The 14,802-nt window shown below is 42.1% G+C and overlaps 1 protein-coding gene across 1 annotated transcript in view; it reads left to right on the forward strand.

Annotated features, from left to right (window-relative positions):
• pola1 (polymerase (DNA directed), alpha 1) overlaps positions 1 to 14,802 on the forward strand; it is a 58,541-nt gene that overhangs the window by 40,417 nt on the left and 3,322 nt on the right. The window contains exon 36 of the mRNA XM_067577908.1: positions 5,301 to 5,397. Within this exon, the coding sequence (XP_067434009.1) occupies positions 5,301 to 5,397 (97 nt within the window). The remainder of the gene's footprint in view (positions 1 to 5,300; positions 5,398 to 14,802) is intronic.

Here is a 14,802-nt window from a genome sequence, read left to right on the forward strand (position 1 = left end):
CAACTGAAATATGAAATAATGGACAGGACAAAGAAATAAAAGTAAAATTTAAATGCCTTTTTAAAATATTTAATTATTTCTATAGAACAGATTTTCATTGATTTTTATGTATTTATTAAGTAAAAACTGAGCCAGTCTTTAATATTTAGTCATATATATTTAGTTGAAAGGGCTGAAACCTAGCAATACAACAAGCATCTGCCCTGCTGCAGAGTCCTGAAGCAAGACATTTAAACACCAATACTGACCTCTGATCTCTCTCTGGGAGGAGAAAGATGAACAGAGATTTTCCTTCCACGGGTTAAATATTACATGAATCACATGAGGCTAACATTGACTTTTCAGTATTAGGTAACAGTGTTGTGTAAATCAAGCCAGTACATGGAGATTAATAGCCCAGCGGCTCGCATATTAAATTGCTGCCAATTATGCAAAGTACTCAAGAGGCCATTCATGGCTGTTTTGAGCCGGCGGTAGATAGACTGCGCTCGAGCAAGTAGAGGAGAAGACGAGGCAGCCGCCAGTCCCTACTGAGAGGTCGTCTTTGTTTTAAAGTTTTGGTTCATTTCTGCACATGATCACTTTGGCTACGTCCTCTTTCAATATCATCTGCCAATATCAGTGTAGATAATCAAGCTAATATGATTCATGACTGAGCCAAAGACAATCAGGGTGTTTTTTTTTTTCTTTCTTTCTTATGCACGCCGCACTAGAAATTTAAAAATGTTTCGTTTTTTTTTCCTGCCCCGCTGAAAAACACTTGTTTGTGCCAGAGCTTCTGTAAAGGAGCGTCTTGTTTGTGACTCTCTGTTCCCTTTTTCTCTCTTGCATCATGGTACATTTACCATCGCTGTGGGTGCTGCCTCTGCTCTCTTCTCCTCCCTCCATCCATCTCTCTCACTCACTCTGCCTCTTCCTTTTTTTTTCTCCCTCCCTCCTCTCTCTCCCTCCTCTCTCTCTCTCTCTCTCTCTCTGGACACAGATTCAGAGCGTGATCTGATCTCCATGTAATGGGAGAGTAATAGGCACTCTGCCTTGATTGGTTGGTAATTTGGGGGAGTTATGCACAGGTGCAATTTGTAATATTTTCACTAAATTAAATTTCTTTCTCTTCCTCTCTCCCTCGCTCTTCATCTCTCCCTCTCTCTCTCCTCTCCCTCCCTCCACAGCGCTTAACTCAAATAGGCTTTTTTTTTTTTTTTTTCTCACCCTGTCTGAAATCTCTGTCCTGACTTTCCTTTTCTTTCCCCTTTTTATTCACTGCTTTCTTCCCCTTGCTCCTTTCTTTTCATTTTCTCTCTCTCTCCCCTCCCTCCTTAGCTCTCGCACCCATTCTCTCTTCTCCTGGCTTGCTCTTTCTCTCCCCCTCTCACCCTCCTTTTCTGTCTCTCTCTTTTTCTCCCCTCGCTTTATTGATGTACGCTCAGGCGCCCATTAGAGCTCCCTTTTTCCCTCTAGTGGAAATTGCAGCATGTTAATTTTCACACAAATTACGGCAATAGCAGGTATCTCTATTTGATACATTATAGCGGGAGCAATCAGAGATAATTGAGTGCCTTTCAGAGGGAGACGGCTGCATTCACTGCCGGCTCAAAGCTGCCCCATTATCGCCTAATCGCTCTTTAAACACTGAATTTTGCCGAACAAAAATTCTTGTCATAATTTTGCTTAAGTGTATTTGGAAATCACAGTCCTTTGAGCGAGAATAATTGAAATCAAATCCCTTTCACTGGAGCTGACATTTCTACATTTCCCCCCAATTGAAATTAATTTCAAAAATTGAGCATGAATATCTTCAAATAGCAGGCAATTATGCCTTTCAATGGGGAGAAATTACCGGTGCTGAATCGTTCGAGGCTTGCGGGCGAGAGCACCAGTTAAATGCCTTTGTTTCCTGCCGTGTTTGCCTAGTAAAGATTTACATATATTGACTCATTATGGTGTCTTGTGAAGCTGATCGGCGTGACTACCACAACCGGCAATAACGCTCATCGCATCTAAAAAGCTCAAGAGTTTTAAAGCCTCGTGGCCTCACAGCTGAGGAAAAATGTATGTTTGTTTCTCTTGGTCTCCCTCCCTTTCTCACTCCCTCTCTCTTTCTGCAGCTGCGGTTTTGCGAGGGTTGGATATTGTAGGTTTGGTATTTACAACGCATGTTTGTAGCTAAGCCGTAGAGGAGTTACAGGAGAAAAGTGTGCAACGCCGGGGCCTTGTTTGTGTCTGGCGCTGCGATATTTTCATCCGCTATATCCATGTCAAGGCATTGAATAGTTGCCTGCGTACTTTCCATCCACTATAAACCGAGCATGTTTTTGTTTTTGTTTGGCCTACCGTACTGTCTCTCTCTCTCTCTCTCTCTCCTCACATACACACGGAGACATATCGTCTGACTGACTACCTTTTCATTACCTGCTTCAGTGGTGTACTTGAGCGACAGTATAGTGCGCAAAAGTTCTTTGGAGGTCGGATGCGTGTGTGTGTGTCTTTGTGTTTTTGTGCATGTGTGTGTCTCCCTAAAAGATAGAGACAGGTGTTTTTAGACTCAGAGGAAGTCTTGAGTGCTCGTTTTATTGTGTGAGCCATTTTAGACTGTTGCTCTGTGATTTGGATCAACTTCTATGGTTTAGATTTTTCTTTATTCTATACATCCTGTCTCCATTATCTCTCTCTCTCTCTCTCTCTCTCTCTCCCTTACACACACATATACACTTTCCCCATTTCCTTTTGGCTTAACTGTGTTTGTGCATGTGTACATGTGCTGGGATGTGTATATGTGTGTCTGTGCGGGGGGGTGGGAGGGGGAGGAGGAGGAGGGGAGAGGAGTCAGTTGGGGAAGAGGGAGGCAAAGGAGCAAGGGGTACGAGGTGGGGGGTGGGGGGGGGGGTCCTACGCTCCCGGGAGAGAGGCAATTTCACAGCTGGTTTGCTCCTTAGGCAGTCAGGCTGAAAATGCTGCAGATTTGTGGAGCAAATTGAAATGGTGTCAGTGCAGGAACAAAGCGCCGAGCTGAATGACGAGGTAGGCGTGTGTGCGTGTGTGTGTGTGTGTATGTGTGTGTGTGTGTGTGTATTGCAGTGTGTATGTTCGAGGGAGAGAGTGAGGTGGGGTTGAGGGGCTCTAAATTCAATAACAACCCTGTAACATTTTAGCCACGCCTTTCTGACACCTGTCAGTCAATCAATAAGCAGCGACTGGCCCGCCCACAATCAGCGTTATATTGTTTGAATGTGAGTGATGTGTGCTTGCGTGTGTGTGTGTGTGTGTGTGTGCGTGTGTGTGTGTGCGCGCATGTGTGTGTGTGTGTGTGTGTGTGTGTTTTATTTTCAAGAGGAAGAAGTGGTGTGCGGTGTTTGTGCCGACCGAGCTTGTTCAACCTTGGCAACCGTAACCGAGGCTCCATTATGGGTTGTGCATGGTTTGGTTGTTGACTAGGCAGTGCATCAGCGGTCAACAGCTGTGCGTGCCATGTGGGCAGCCATAGAGAGCCATTAAACACACACACACACACACACACACGCTCACATTCACACGTCACATAGTTTGCATTTAGTTGCATTAGATACTCTTGCCACTTGATTATGCCACAGCAGTAAAAACTGAAATTAAAATTACGCACATTGCCGATTGGCAGGTATAATGGGCACACACAAGCTCGCTTCACTCAAACACACACACACACACACACACACACTCAAATACTGACACACAGAAATTGTCAGGGGATTCTTCCTGGTGGTAATAATAAAGCACTCGGCGCACACCTGATGGCAGTGTGGGGTCGGGGCTTAGCGTGCCCTCTCCAGCGTAGCAGGGAAATGACGAGCCAATAACTGCAATTAAACATGCAGTATAATGGCTAATCAAATTGACAGCCTCGGCTGTTCGCATGCCTCTCTCACAATGGCTTATCACAACAAACTATTATGAGGGAGGGTATTTCAGGCCTGATCCCCTCTTTTCTTTCTCTCTCTCTCTCTCTCTCTCTTCCTCACTGTCTCTGATTCTCCCCATCTCTCACTTCTTTCTGTATCTTTACCCTTTTCTCTCTCTTTTTTTTTTTTTTTTTCCCTCCCACCTCTCTGTCTTGCTCATCCTCTCCTTCTCTCTCTCGCTCTGGCAGGCTGTCGTGTTGCTCCAGTTAATTGCAGTGGAGATTAACAAAGCAAGCAAATTTGTTTTCTTGCTCTACTGTGTCACACAGAGGAAGGGAGATGTTTTCAGGGAGGGATAGTCGCACGAGCGGGGTGCACATTTGTAGAGTCACGTTCGATCTACCTGTTTCACAAACTGGTAAACCTGGTTTATTAATCTGTTTTGGGTGCTTTTTTTTTTGTCTTGTTATGATGTTGACTCTCCAGCCTCATTAGACTAAAATATGGACATTAATAACTTACTAATGCAAACAGAGAATAACAAATTAGCCATGTTGGTGAGTTACTGTATCCAACAAGTGGTGACATACTGTATGTGTTTCTGTATCAGAACAGGAACCTGACTATTATCTTAACTTGGGAGTTTTCATGCATTTAGAGCTGCAAGTAGATCATTTTATTATCAATCTGATTATTTTCTCAACTGATTCATCATTTTTGTCAAAAGGTCAGAAAGGTCTTGGACCAAGTGCCTGAAAGCCAATCATATTCAGTTTATCAAATAAGACAAAGAAAAGAAGCAAATTACGACATTTCAGAAGCTGGAACCAGCAAAAGTGAGGCTTTTTTTGCTTTTTAAAATGACTCTAACAATTAATTTTCTGTCAATCAGCTAATCATTTCAGCTCTACACACACAATTCAAAGACAGTCACCCACTTTGTGAGTATGGTAGTCACACCAGAGACGTAGAAATGAAGCCTGAATGAGCTTTTTTCTGTGAAATCATAAACCAACAAGTCTATCACTTGTTTTTGATCACCTTAATAGATTGTAATTGTTTTAATAGCAGTTTTTATTTAGATTTTTAGCCATCAATGGTTTCCTTGCAGGCACTGGTCATTAGCACAACTCGGAGGCTGATGTGAACTTTTTCTCCCACTCAGCCGCTCATATTTATGGTCTGTACAATATGACGTTAGTAGAGGAAAAAAATGGTGATGATAGGAAGGTGGAGAGGCAGGTGGGACTGTAAGAAAGTGGGTACAGGTTTGCTGTTTTACATGATATGAGGGACACGCAAAATCTTGACATGACCTCAATGAAGCTTTTAACATAATTTTCATCAGAGTGTGCGGCAGGTTTTGTGTTTTTTTGTTGTAGTACTGAAGGTTTAATCTGTGTTTGTCTGTGTTTGTTCTCTCTGCAGTACTCTGAGAAGGCCCTGTACAACCAGCTGTGCTTCTACAGGTTCATCTTTGACTGGGACTACGCAGTTGCCAAAGTACTACCGAGTGATGAGAGAAGTAAGATTATGCACACACACACATGCATGTTGCTGCTCTGTTAGGACTTTTACCCAAATTTCAAAAGCCTCACTCCTTGCTACAGGATTTCACTCTAAAGTTTTTGCAGTGTTGGTTGCAAAAACAGGCTTGCTTTTAAATTTTTTATCATATTTTATTCATTTTTTTCCCTCCCGGTTTTTGTTATTATTCTGCCGTACCGCCTTTTGGAAGTGAAATCAAGTTACTAGAACTGCTATTGAAGTTTGAATTTTGATGCCCTAACAATGCTTCTTCACAAATACACAAACAACATAGCATTAGCAATCAATGCCTCAACATAAACCTTTTACCCAGGCTGCACTTACAATATTCACCAATGATGTGACACACACACACACACACACACACACATAAGTAGGGGAGTATGGGCATTGGATATGGGGAGGGGGGTTAAGGACATTCAGCTCTTCGAGTCGACAGCCCTAATTTAGGAGACGGATTCAATCACACACACATACAGAATGCAAAACGCTCCAATCACTGGAAGAAAGAAGGAAAGAGCCCTCCATCGCTCTCCCCCTACCCTCACTGTCCATCTCTATCGCTTTCTCTCCTTTGCTCTCTCTCTCCTTTCTCTCTCTCTCTCTCTCTCTCTCCCTCTCTTGGACAGGCACTCGTTTGGCTGTGTTGATTGAAAACAGGTTTTAGATTTGGGGAAATGATAGGGGGAGTAATGGGAGCGCTGACGAAAGGATAGCCCTTCTCCTATAATGGGACATGGAGCGTATATTTCCCCCCTTGGACTCAAATAGACGCTACTCCAGCGCTCTGGGCGCGCTCAGTAGGCGTCAGCCACAAGGCCTCTTTACCCATAGTTCTCCCTGATTGATGTCACTTGATTAGAAAGGGCCGCTGGGCCGAGTGATTTATTTATTTGATTAAATATTTATGTATGTATGTTATTTATGTATGTATGCCTGAATGCTGCGAGTGTGTGTGCCAGCCAGGACCCAAGTGAGGCAGCGAAAGAGTGAGACAGCAGAGGTAAATATAACGTGTAATCAACAGATGACCACTCAGAAGATGGAGGGAGCTGAAATAGAGGGATTGGACCAGTGTAGAAGAGGGAGGGGGTGGGGGGGTACTAACATGATTATAGCCTCCATTTTTGCTTTCTTTTATTTCTGTCTTTGCCCAGATGCAAGAAATCATCGCCAATCAATTCTTGACTCTCCTCCTTTCTTTATGTTCCTGCTCTTTGCAGTGTTTTTGATCTGCTCCGGGCTTTCTCTTCCTGAGTTTCTGTCTTATTTTGTACAACACAATACAGCCAAGCGCAATAACATTTCAGTTATTGCTGTAGATCAGTGATTCGCAATCTTTTTCGCTCATGAGCCCTTAAAATGCTGTGAGCAGTTCAACTAAAAGAGTCATTTTAGCTTCTTTGTTTGATTTGAGTAATTGTTTGAAGCCTACGGAGGTAAAAACTGTATTTCACGAGAATAAAACAAAGAGAAGTTTGAAACAATAAGCATGTTGGGAACTCAGCATCTCAGTACAGGACCTTATAAACAGTATGGACATTTGACAAACATTAGAAAGCAGGTTTATTATTACTATTTGTTTCTTTCAAGTGGGTAGCTCTGAAATGTGAAGCCAATGCGGAAAGGACTGAAACCTGCATTCTCTCTAATTGCCATTAGGGGGCGACTCAAGTGGCTCCCAAAAGAAGTCCGATTGTGTGGAAGTCTATGAGAAAATGACCCTACTTCTCATTTGATTTATTACCTCAGTAAACACTTTCATAATGAGTTTATGGTCTCAATTGCTAGTTTCAAGTCTTCTTCAACACAGCATGATATTCATTTTGTAAATTATGGTCCAATTTAGAGTAAAATAGACAATAAAGCAGGGTATGCCTTACAGCGTGTCTACGTTGTGATTGACAAGTCACTGCCACAACGACAGTATTGGTTAGGTAGCATGACCAAAGCGTAACCCCGGATTCACAGAGTGTAGGCGTAGCCATAGCCATCGCTATTTCAGTGTATTTTAGTTCATTGTAACATTTGGTCGCCTAAAAAAGTTTTGTTCAGTGTTTCCTTGTACCAAAAGACCCTCTAAGTAGTCGGATGTTCAGTTTTTCCAGTAAGGACATTTTGTTTTAATGGTTTTAAGCCTGTTTTTTGCAAGTGAAAATTAGCATTAGCATTAGTATTATCACAGTTAACCATAGACTGTAAATACCTTGTGCTAAACAGGCTAGCAGCTAGCGTTAGGGTCAGTTCCACCCTCTCGTCCAAATATAGTCACTTCTGGCTCCACAAATCCAAGATGGCAATGGTCAAAATGCAAACTCGAGCCTTCAAAAACAGTCCACAAAACCATGGGTGACGTCACGGTGGCTACGTTCATTTTTTTTTTTTTTTTTTACAGTCTTTGGTTTCTTTCCATGTTTAGACTTATGTATTCTGTGTACATCTGTGTTTAAGCCACAGTAGATGGCAGAGGAAGGTGTACTGACCATCAGCTTGTGGTTCAGCATGAGTTTCTTCTTGCAATGTTAAGAAGTGTATCTCAGTAAACTGTAGAAAGTCACAGATCAGGGGAAATGAAGGATAAAAAGGTTTTCGAGGGGTTGGATCATCCACCAGCTGGGGGTCTTAACCACTACATCCAGACACCACTGTGTTTACTTGTTACTGGCTCCGTCAGTCGAGAAGCAACAACTTCCTTCCGGCGCTTTGTTCCCGCACTTCCTTGTTTAGTTTCTAAACACTAGTCCTCGACTTTCTATGCATCATCCCTCAAAATCTGTTTAAGAGACAGAATACGTGGCTGCATCCGGCTGTAACATCCAGCACTGTTTCAGCACGATGTTGTTCAGCACCACCCAGCACTCTATTGACAACAAGTCTCCTCTGACTTGATGTGAGTGATGGTCAAAAAATGTGCCGTAACATCAGTCTGATGCAGGTTGTATTTAAAATCCTTTTTCAGTAACATCAAGCATAGTTGTTCTTTAATAAGACATATTGAGGATATTAGTATATAGATATAGACCACAACTTTAAGTAATTCACAGCCCTGTCCAGTTGGTGGCAAGTGTGCATATTAATTAGCTATTATCTAGTTTTGCCTCGTCTTTGGCCTTACGTGCACGACTTGTTGTCTAGCTGGCTTTAGCCATCGCTACAAACTAATGTTAATATCTCCTCCATCCAACATCTTGTGAACATGACCCTAGCTAGCCTAGAGGACTTGATGAATGGGGCAGGTGAGGTGGAGACGAAATTCAATGAGGTTTTACAAGACGGCAGATTCTGTGGCATCACACTCACACAGGCGGGCGCGCAGACCCTTTCAATTTTGCGCACAGAGTACATCGCGGCGGTAACTAAATCGATCAAAAAAAGATTCCCTTCAGAGCATCTGGGCATCACCGCTGACCCTGACACCATACTCAATGCTTCTCGCTATCCGGGTGCTGACAGCGTGTTAGAGAGCTAAAGACTGGATGCTTTGGAGCGCGTCTGTGACCACTACGGGTCACAAAGAGGTGCAGCTGCGCCACTGGTGCACAAAAAGCGCATGCTGCAGGGTTTCCTCCCAGTGAAGCGAGTGCTAGCAGGATCTGGAAGTCCCACATTCATAGAGTCTTGCCAACTTCTGATCACTTCCCTGGGAGAAATTAAAAATTTGGCTGAAGCGGCGCTGGTAATTCCAGTCCGCAGTGTCGCAGCAAAGACGCAAAATCTAATGACAATCGCCTCTGCAGCGATGTGTCCCTTGATGTGTTTGATTACGCACGAGCGAGCACCCAGTTTAAGTCCATGTGGATCAGGAGGAAGGTTTGAGCTCAGTCTAGTCTACAGCAGGTCAATTTAGTTTAAGTCATATTTTAATAGCAGTTTTCTAATGTTGTAAATGTGCATTGTTCGTATTTGCCTGTTAAAGCTCAATGGCCACAATGTTTTTAGCGGCCTCGCTGTCACTGCAGGAAAAAATGTTGTGTTGACATGAGAAGTGACCGCACGTCAGTGTCTGTTCATCTTTGCTCTCCATAAATAAATAAATGCATACTGTATAAACTTGTTCTATAAATTAATGATTAAAAATGAAAATGAATGAATGAAAACAAAAGCTATTAAATAGGCCTATGTGTTATTATCATAGAAAAATTAAAATGACAGGTAATAATAGATGATGACGGAATTTTTACGACCCTGTCCGTCAAAATGACGGACAATGAGAAAGTCTAATGTGACCACTGACTGGTAGATGAAAAAATCTGTTATGGAAATCTTGAGCTTGTCAATTCAGAAATATCAGGGGCCTTAGATGTCTTATGCAAGAAAATTAAGGAGACATGGGTCCAGTCAAAGTGTATTCCTGACACAGTGAGCGCTACTCCGGAAAACTGTCAGCATGCATGGTTATACTTCAGATAAGGATTTGCTTCCCAGACAGCTAGACAAAACATAACACCAAGAAGAAAGGAAGAAAGGTACAGCTTGACCTAAGAGAGGCCAGCTGGATAATATGGAAAATTCCTTCACAAAATCCACCGGCCAAGCATATTTTTTACCAGCCAAAATGATAAATTGCCTTTATGTGTCACATAAACATTTGTTTCAATACATTTAATCTAACTATAAAGGAAGGACAATGTATGTATGTCCTTTGCATACCTTGAGCACCGTTCATCCGATCAATGTCACACTTGCCAGGTGTATTGCTTAGGACCCAAGGAAGTGCACTGTCGAATTTGGAGTAATATGGACATGTTTAATGTTAAACTTTGAATAAACAAGCAAGGTGTTGAAGTGGTGACCGTTTTCCGCTGCTGGAGTGGAGCATTTCTCTGAATCTGGAAATGAATTTGGATTCATGATTGGATATTCTTACTCGGGATAAAATTTGATGATTTGGAAATTGCATAGGGCCTAACTGGAAATGGCTAACTGAGGTGCGTAATAGTCAAATAACGACTGAAAATATCAAGTCTCTGCATGAGTTGCTTTCACCAAAATATATTTGTTTCTGATATTTTTGTACTCCATAATAATAAAACCGTAAGTATGAGAACAGCTGGTGATCAGAGCTGTACAGTGAGGCAGAGAAAAGTTTTTGCACCTGGTGTGCTCTAAAAAGAGAATAATAGACAGCGAAAACACAGCTTTTAATCAAGAATGGACAGACTATTAGCTACTTCCCATGCACAGTTCAAAACCAGTTTATCTAATATGAGCACAAATCTTTTGAGCAAACATACTCACTCAAATAATCCAAACTGAAGCCACAGAAAATAAATGATCTAAGAGCCCAACATGATTGATCCACTTTATTTTAAGATGCATATTTTTTCAATGTGTTTTATTTTTAAATGCAGCCCTCATTATTCTTGAAATGAGAAAAGATTCACTATTACTAAGTACTTAACAGGCACTGCACCAGTTGGGATAATAAAGTATCGCTATGTGCCAAATGCAGGTAGATTTTCTCTTTGGCAATACTAGGAGCACTCGAAACTGTCTGGCTGGCGCTCCTCCTCAGACTGTCTTGAGCGCTCCTACAGTTGTGCAGCACTATTTAGACGCGCGTTAAAAAAACACATGGTGCACATGTCTACACTGTATAGGGACAAAAATGCCAGACATTTTATTGCACAACTATCTTGTTACATTTACTCGCCAGTGTGGTGGATAGCCTTCTGATATTTACTCGCCAAACGGAAAATCTACCTGCATTTGGCGCTTGGTGGGTCTTAATTTCACACCCTGACTGTATCAGTAATGCTGTCGGGCAACACTGACAAACCTGTGTCTTCGCCAAATGATTAATATCCAACACACACACAGTAAGATGCATGTATAGACACACTCATGCTGCTATAAAATATAGGTTTAAGGTGTTATCCTTCAGTCATGGGGCAGTAATACCCCATATTACTGCATTACACACCCAGGGGCCACACTGCTCAGATTACAGGGAGGAGACATACAATCCTATACACGCTACTCTACTCTGTTGTGTGTGTATGTGGTGGGAGTGTGTGCATATATCTATACAGATTTATGAGCACTGTTTGTGTATCTAAATTTAATATTGTTATATTGTATGTCTGTGCTGCGGTGGTAGTATTCTAAACTTCAGCTTCTATTTTTGTGCCGGCGGATTGAATTTTTAAATGCAACTTAGCTTTGCTTTTATTCCTCTGTTTGATCACAAATGGTTAATTCATGTTGACAGTGGTCTTGGTATATGCCTTTTGATACAAGAATAGAAAATACCGGTGTATAAACTAAGTTTTCCAAAAACAGATAACATCATGATGATCTGTATTTTTCTCATTGTCAACAAATTTTATGAAAATACCGAAATCAGCAATGAATTTATCCTACTAACCTGTATCGCCTGTGTAGCCAAAGCAGGATATAACGTATTTCTTTGTGTCATAGAGCTCCATTGTTGTCCAAAAACAATAACTGACGCATCGATCGGTGCCTGGTTATCTGAGTACCAGGTTACTCAGAAAAACCAGGTTATGCAGCTCATCTTAGATACTGTAAATCTGCAAATATACATATTTATTTAGGAAACATGGGCGTCTTTTACGGTCATATTTTCAGCGGGGGAAACAAGACTGATTTTTACTTCTACAGACTACTTTGTGTAAGTTTTAGTTGGATTATATGAGACTGCATCATGTGTATATATATGTATGTATGTATGTATGTAATGGTCTCGTCTTTCATTCATCTGCTACTTTGTTACTTTTTCTGTCTGAAGTCTTTGTCATGCACATGCGTACTAGTAAAAACCCGATTAGAAACCCAGTTACCTGTACACGAGAAATCTAACCAGCTAACAGAAAACGTGTTTCTTTTACATGGTGTTAAAGAAATCCACGTGCTAGAGAACACCGACTGCACCACTGTTACTGAATTATATGTAAATGTACTGAGTGAGGCACAATGTTTAAGGGTCTGACTTGTTTCTACAATTAACATGAGCACTTTTGATAAGATCCCACATACACTGCCCTGGTGTCGCAAATACTTGCTAACCCATCAAATCTATGGCTGAAAATAGTCTCTTAACATAGTCAACGTACAACTTACTCCTGCTTGAGTAAGTGTAGTGAGTTGTGTTTTAGGGAATTATTTTGCTTTTTTTTAAAAAAATCAAGTGTATATTTTTTTTTACTTATTTTTAAAGATTTGTGTCTTCAGTTGGAATGAATGGGCCTCACAGGCAGAGGATAATGGAAAAGATGAGAGACAGACTAACATTTTGTTGGTTTTGGTCTTTCCATGGGTTTTATTGACAATAACAAAACTTTAGAATATTGCCATACAATACATGTATGTTTGTGTCATCTGTTTATTAAACTGTATCATAGTATACTGCAGTAACTGTACTGCCATATAGTTTAGATGGTATTTGGGTATTTATGGTTTGCTGAGGCATTCAGAGAAACCTGAATGTCTGTGTTTACATGTGTACTGAACATACACAATAAAGCACATTAAAGTAAAATGGCTTTACATAAAAGACCTCTGAGTCAACGCTAAATGTAATTTGATCAGCTAGGATGTGTGTACACTGCAGTGTTGCTGTGTGTGTGTCTGTGTGTGTGTGTGTGTGTGTGTGTGTGTGTGTGTAAGCGTACGCCTGTCTTATCTACATGTACATTGCATTTTTGTGCCTGATTGCTGCGACTGAGTAAAACATGGAGGTAATTTCATCCGCTGCAGGAGATCTCTAATAGATTATACACACACACAGGCGCAGGCACACACACACTATGAAAAAACATGCTGTCCATTCCTTAGCTGGGAACATCCCGTATCAATGACTTTCAAATCATTTCATGTCAGTTTTCTTCTCTCCGTCTCCCCTGCTCTCCCTTTTTTTTATCTCCCCCCCTCCCTTCCTCAGTCTATCTGTTGCTTTTCTCTTCCTTCCATCACCCCCCCCACCCCCCCTCCAGGTCTCAATCTTGAGTGTGGGCAGTATGATTGCGTGTGTGAGCAATAATGTAATTTTGCCGCATTGATAAAATATAAATTGTCCTTGAGCTGCGCTTTTCTAATGATCCATTTACCGGCAGCTTCCCTGCCACCTCTCAGCGCTCTGCATTTGGTCCTCTTCTACCCTCCCACTCCTCTTCCCCTCTTTATCTTCTTTCTCTTCTCCTCCTTTCCCTCCTCTCCCTCTCTTCCCTCTCCATTTTCTTCCCCCTCTCCTTCTCTCTCTCTCTCTCTCTCTCTGTCTCTCTCTCTCTTCATCTTCCACGCTCCCCTCCCTTTCTCCGGCAATACAAAGCGGGGTGGCAAAATCCGCGGGTGCGATTGTCAAATCAATTATTCATTCTGTGCAATTACACTCACACAAAGAAGTTTCCCTGTGCTCCGAGTGGTGATTAAATTAACTGCTATTCCAGCTGCCCGTCGCCACCAGCCTAATAGAATATTCATGGAGGCGGCCGACGGAATGGCCGATCTCCATTAACTTCATCATGCTCACTTAATTACAGGCTTGTTATTGTATTTACACCTAGTTAGAGCGTGCAGAGCCCCGATCTACTCGTGCCCAGCACCGCCAGAGTGTGCGCGAGTGTGTGACAACACCTAGTTAGAGCAAAGATAACCCCTGATACACTCACTGTTCGCATGAACGTGTATGTGAGGAAGAGAGAGGGGGGGACGGCGTCTGGGTTGACAAATTTCTGTCCCGTGCGATTAATTAGGCAAAGTTTTGCCGATCTAAAGCTACATTCGTGTCTGCTTTATGCTTTCTATCCATACGTCATTTTCCTTTTTTTTTTCCATTTCATCTGTCTTTCTTGTTATTTCCTTCTCTCCTTTTTTCCCTTTTTCGCCTCGGCCTTCCCAACAACGCCGTCTCTCCTCTCCTTCCGCCTCACTCTCGCTCTTTAAGGGAGGCTATTTATTTGAACTACGCTCCCCACTGTGCTCCGACTTGCTGCAAGGTCTCCCCCTCTTTCTTTTCCTCTCTGTGACTCTTAAATCATTCTTTTATCTGTTCGCCACACAGTGATTGAGGCGGAAAAGAGAAAGGAGTGAGGAAGGGAAGAGGAGAGGAGAAGAGAGGAGAGGAGGAGGGTGGGGGGAGAATTATTTTTTCCTACCTTTCAGAAATGATGACATGATTGCTTTCGCTTGATCATGCATCATCACCCCCCCTTCTATTCCGCGGATAAATAGACTAGTTTGTCTCTCCCTGCCTCTCTTCTCCCCTTTCTCCCTCCATCCCTGTCTTTGCTAACATGTGGATTATCTGGTAATAGTTGCTTTTAAGTCAACCACACCATCTTCAGTGTGTGTGTGCATGTGTGATTGCTGTTTGTCACATGGATGTTTTTTTAGTCACCATGACTGTGAGTTAGTGTGCTTT

Source organism: Thunnus thynnus, chromosome 21 (genome assembly GCF_963924715.1).
Source record: "Thunnus thynnus chromosome 21, fThuThy2.1, whole genome shotgun sequence".
NCBI lineage: Eukaryota > Metazoa > Chordata > Actinopteri > Scombriformes > Scombridae > Thunnus > Thunnus thynnus.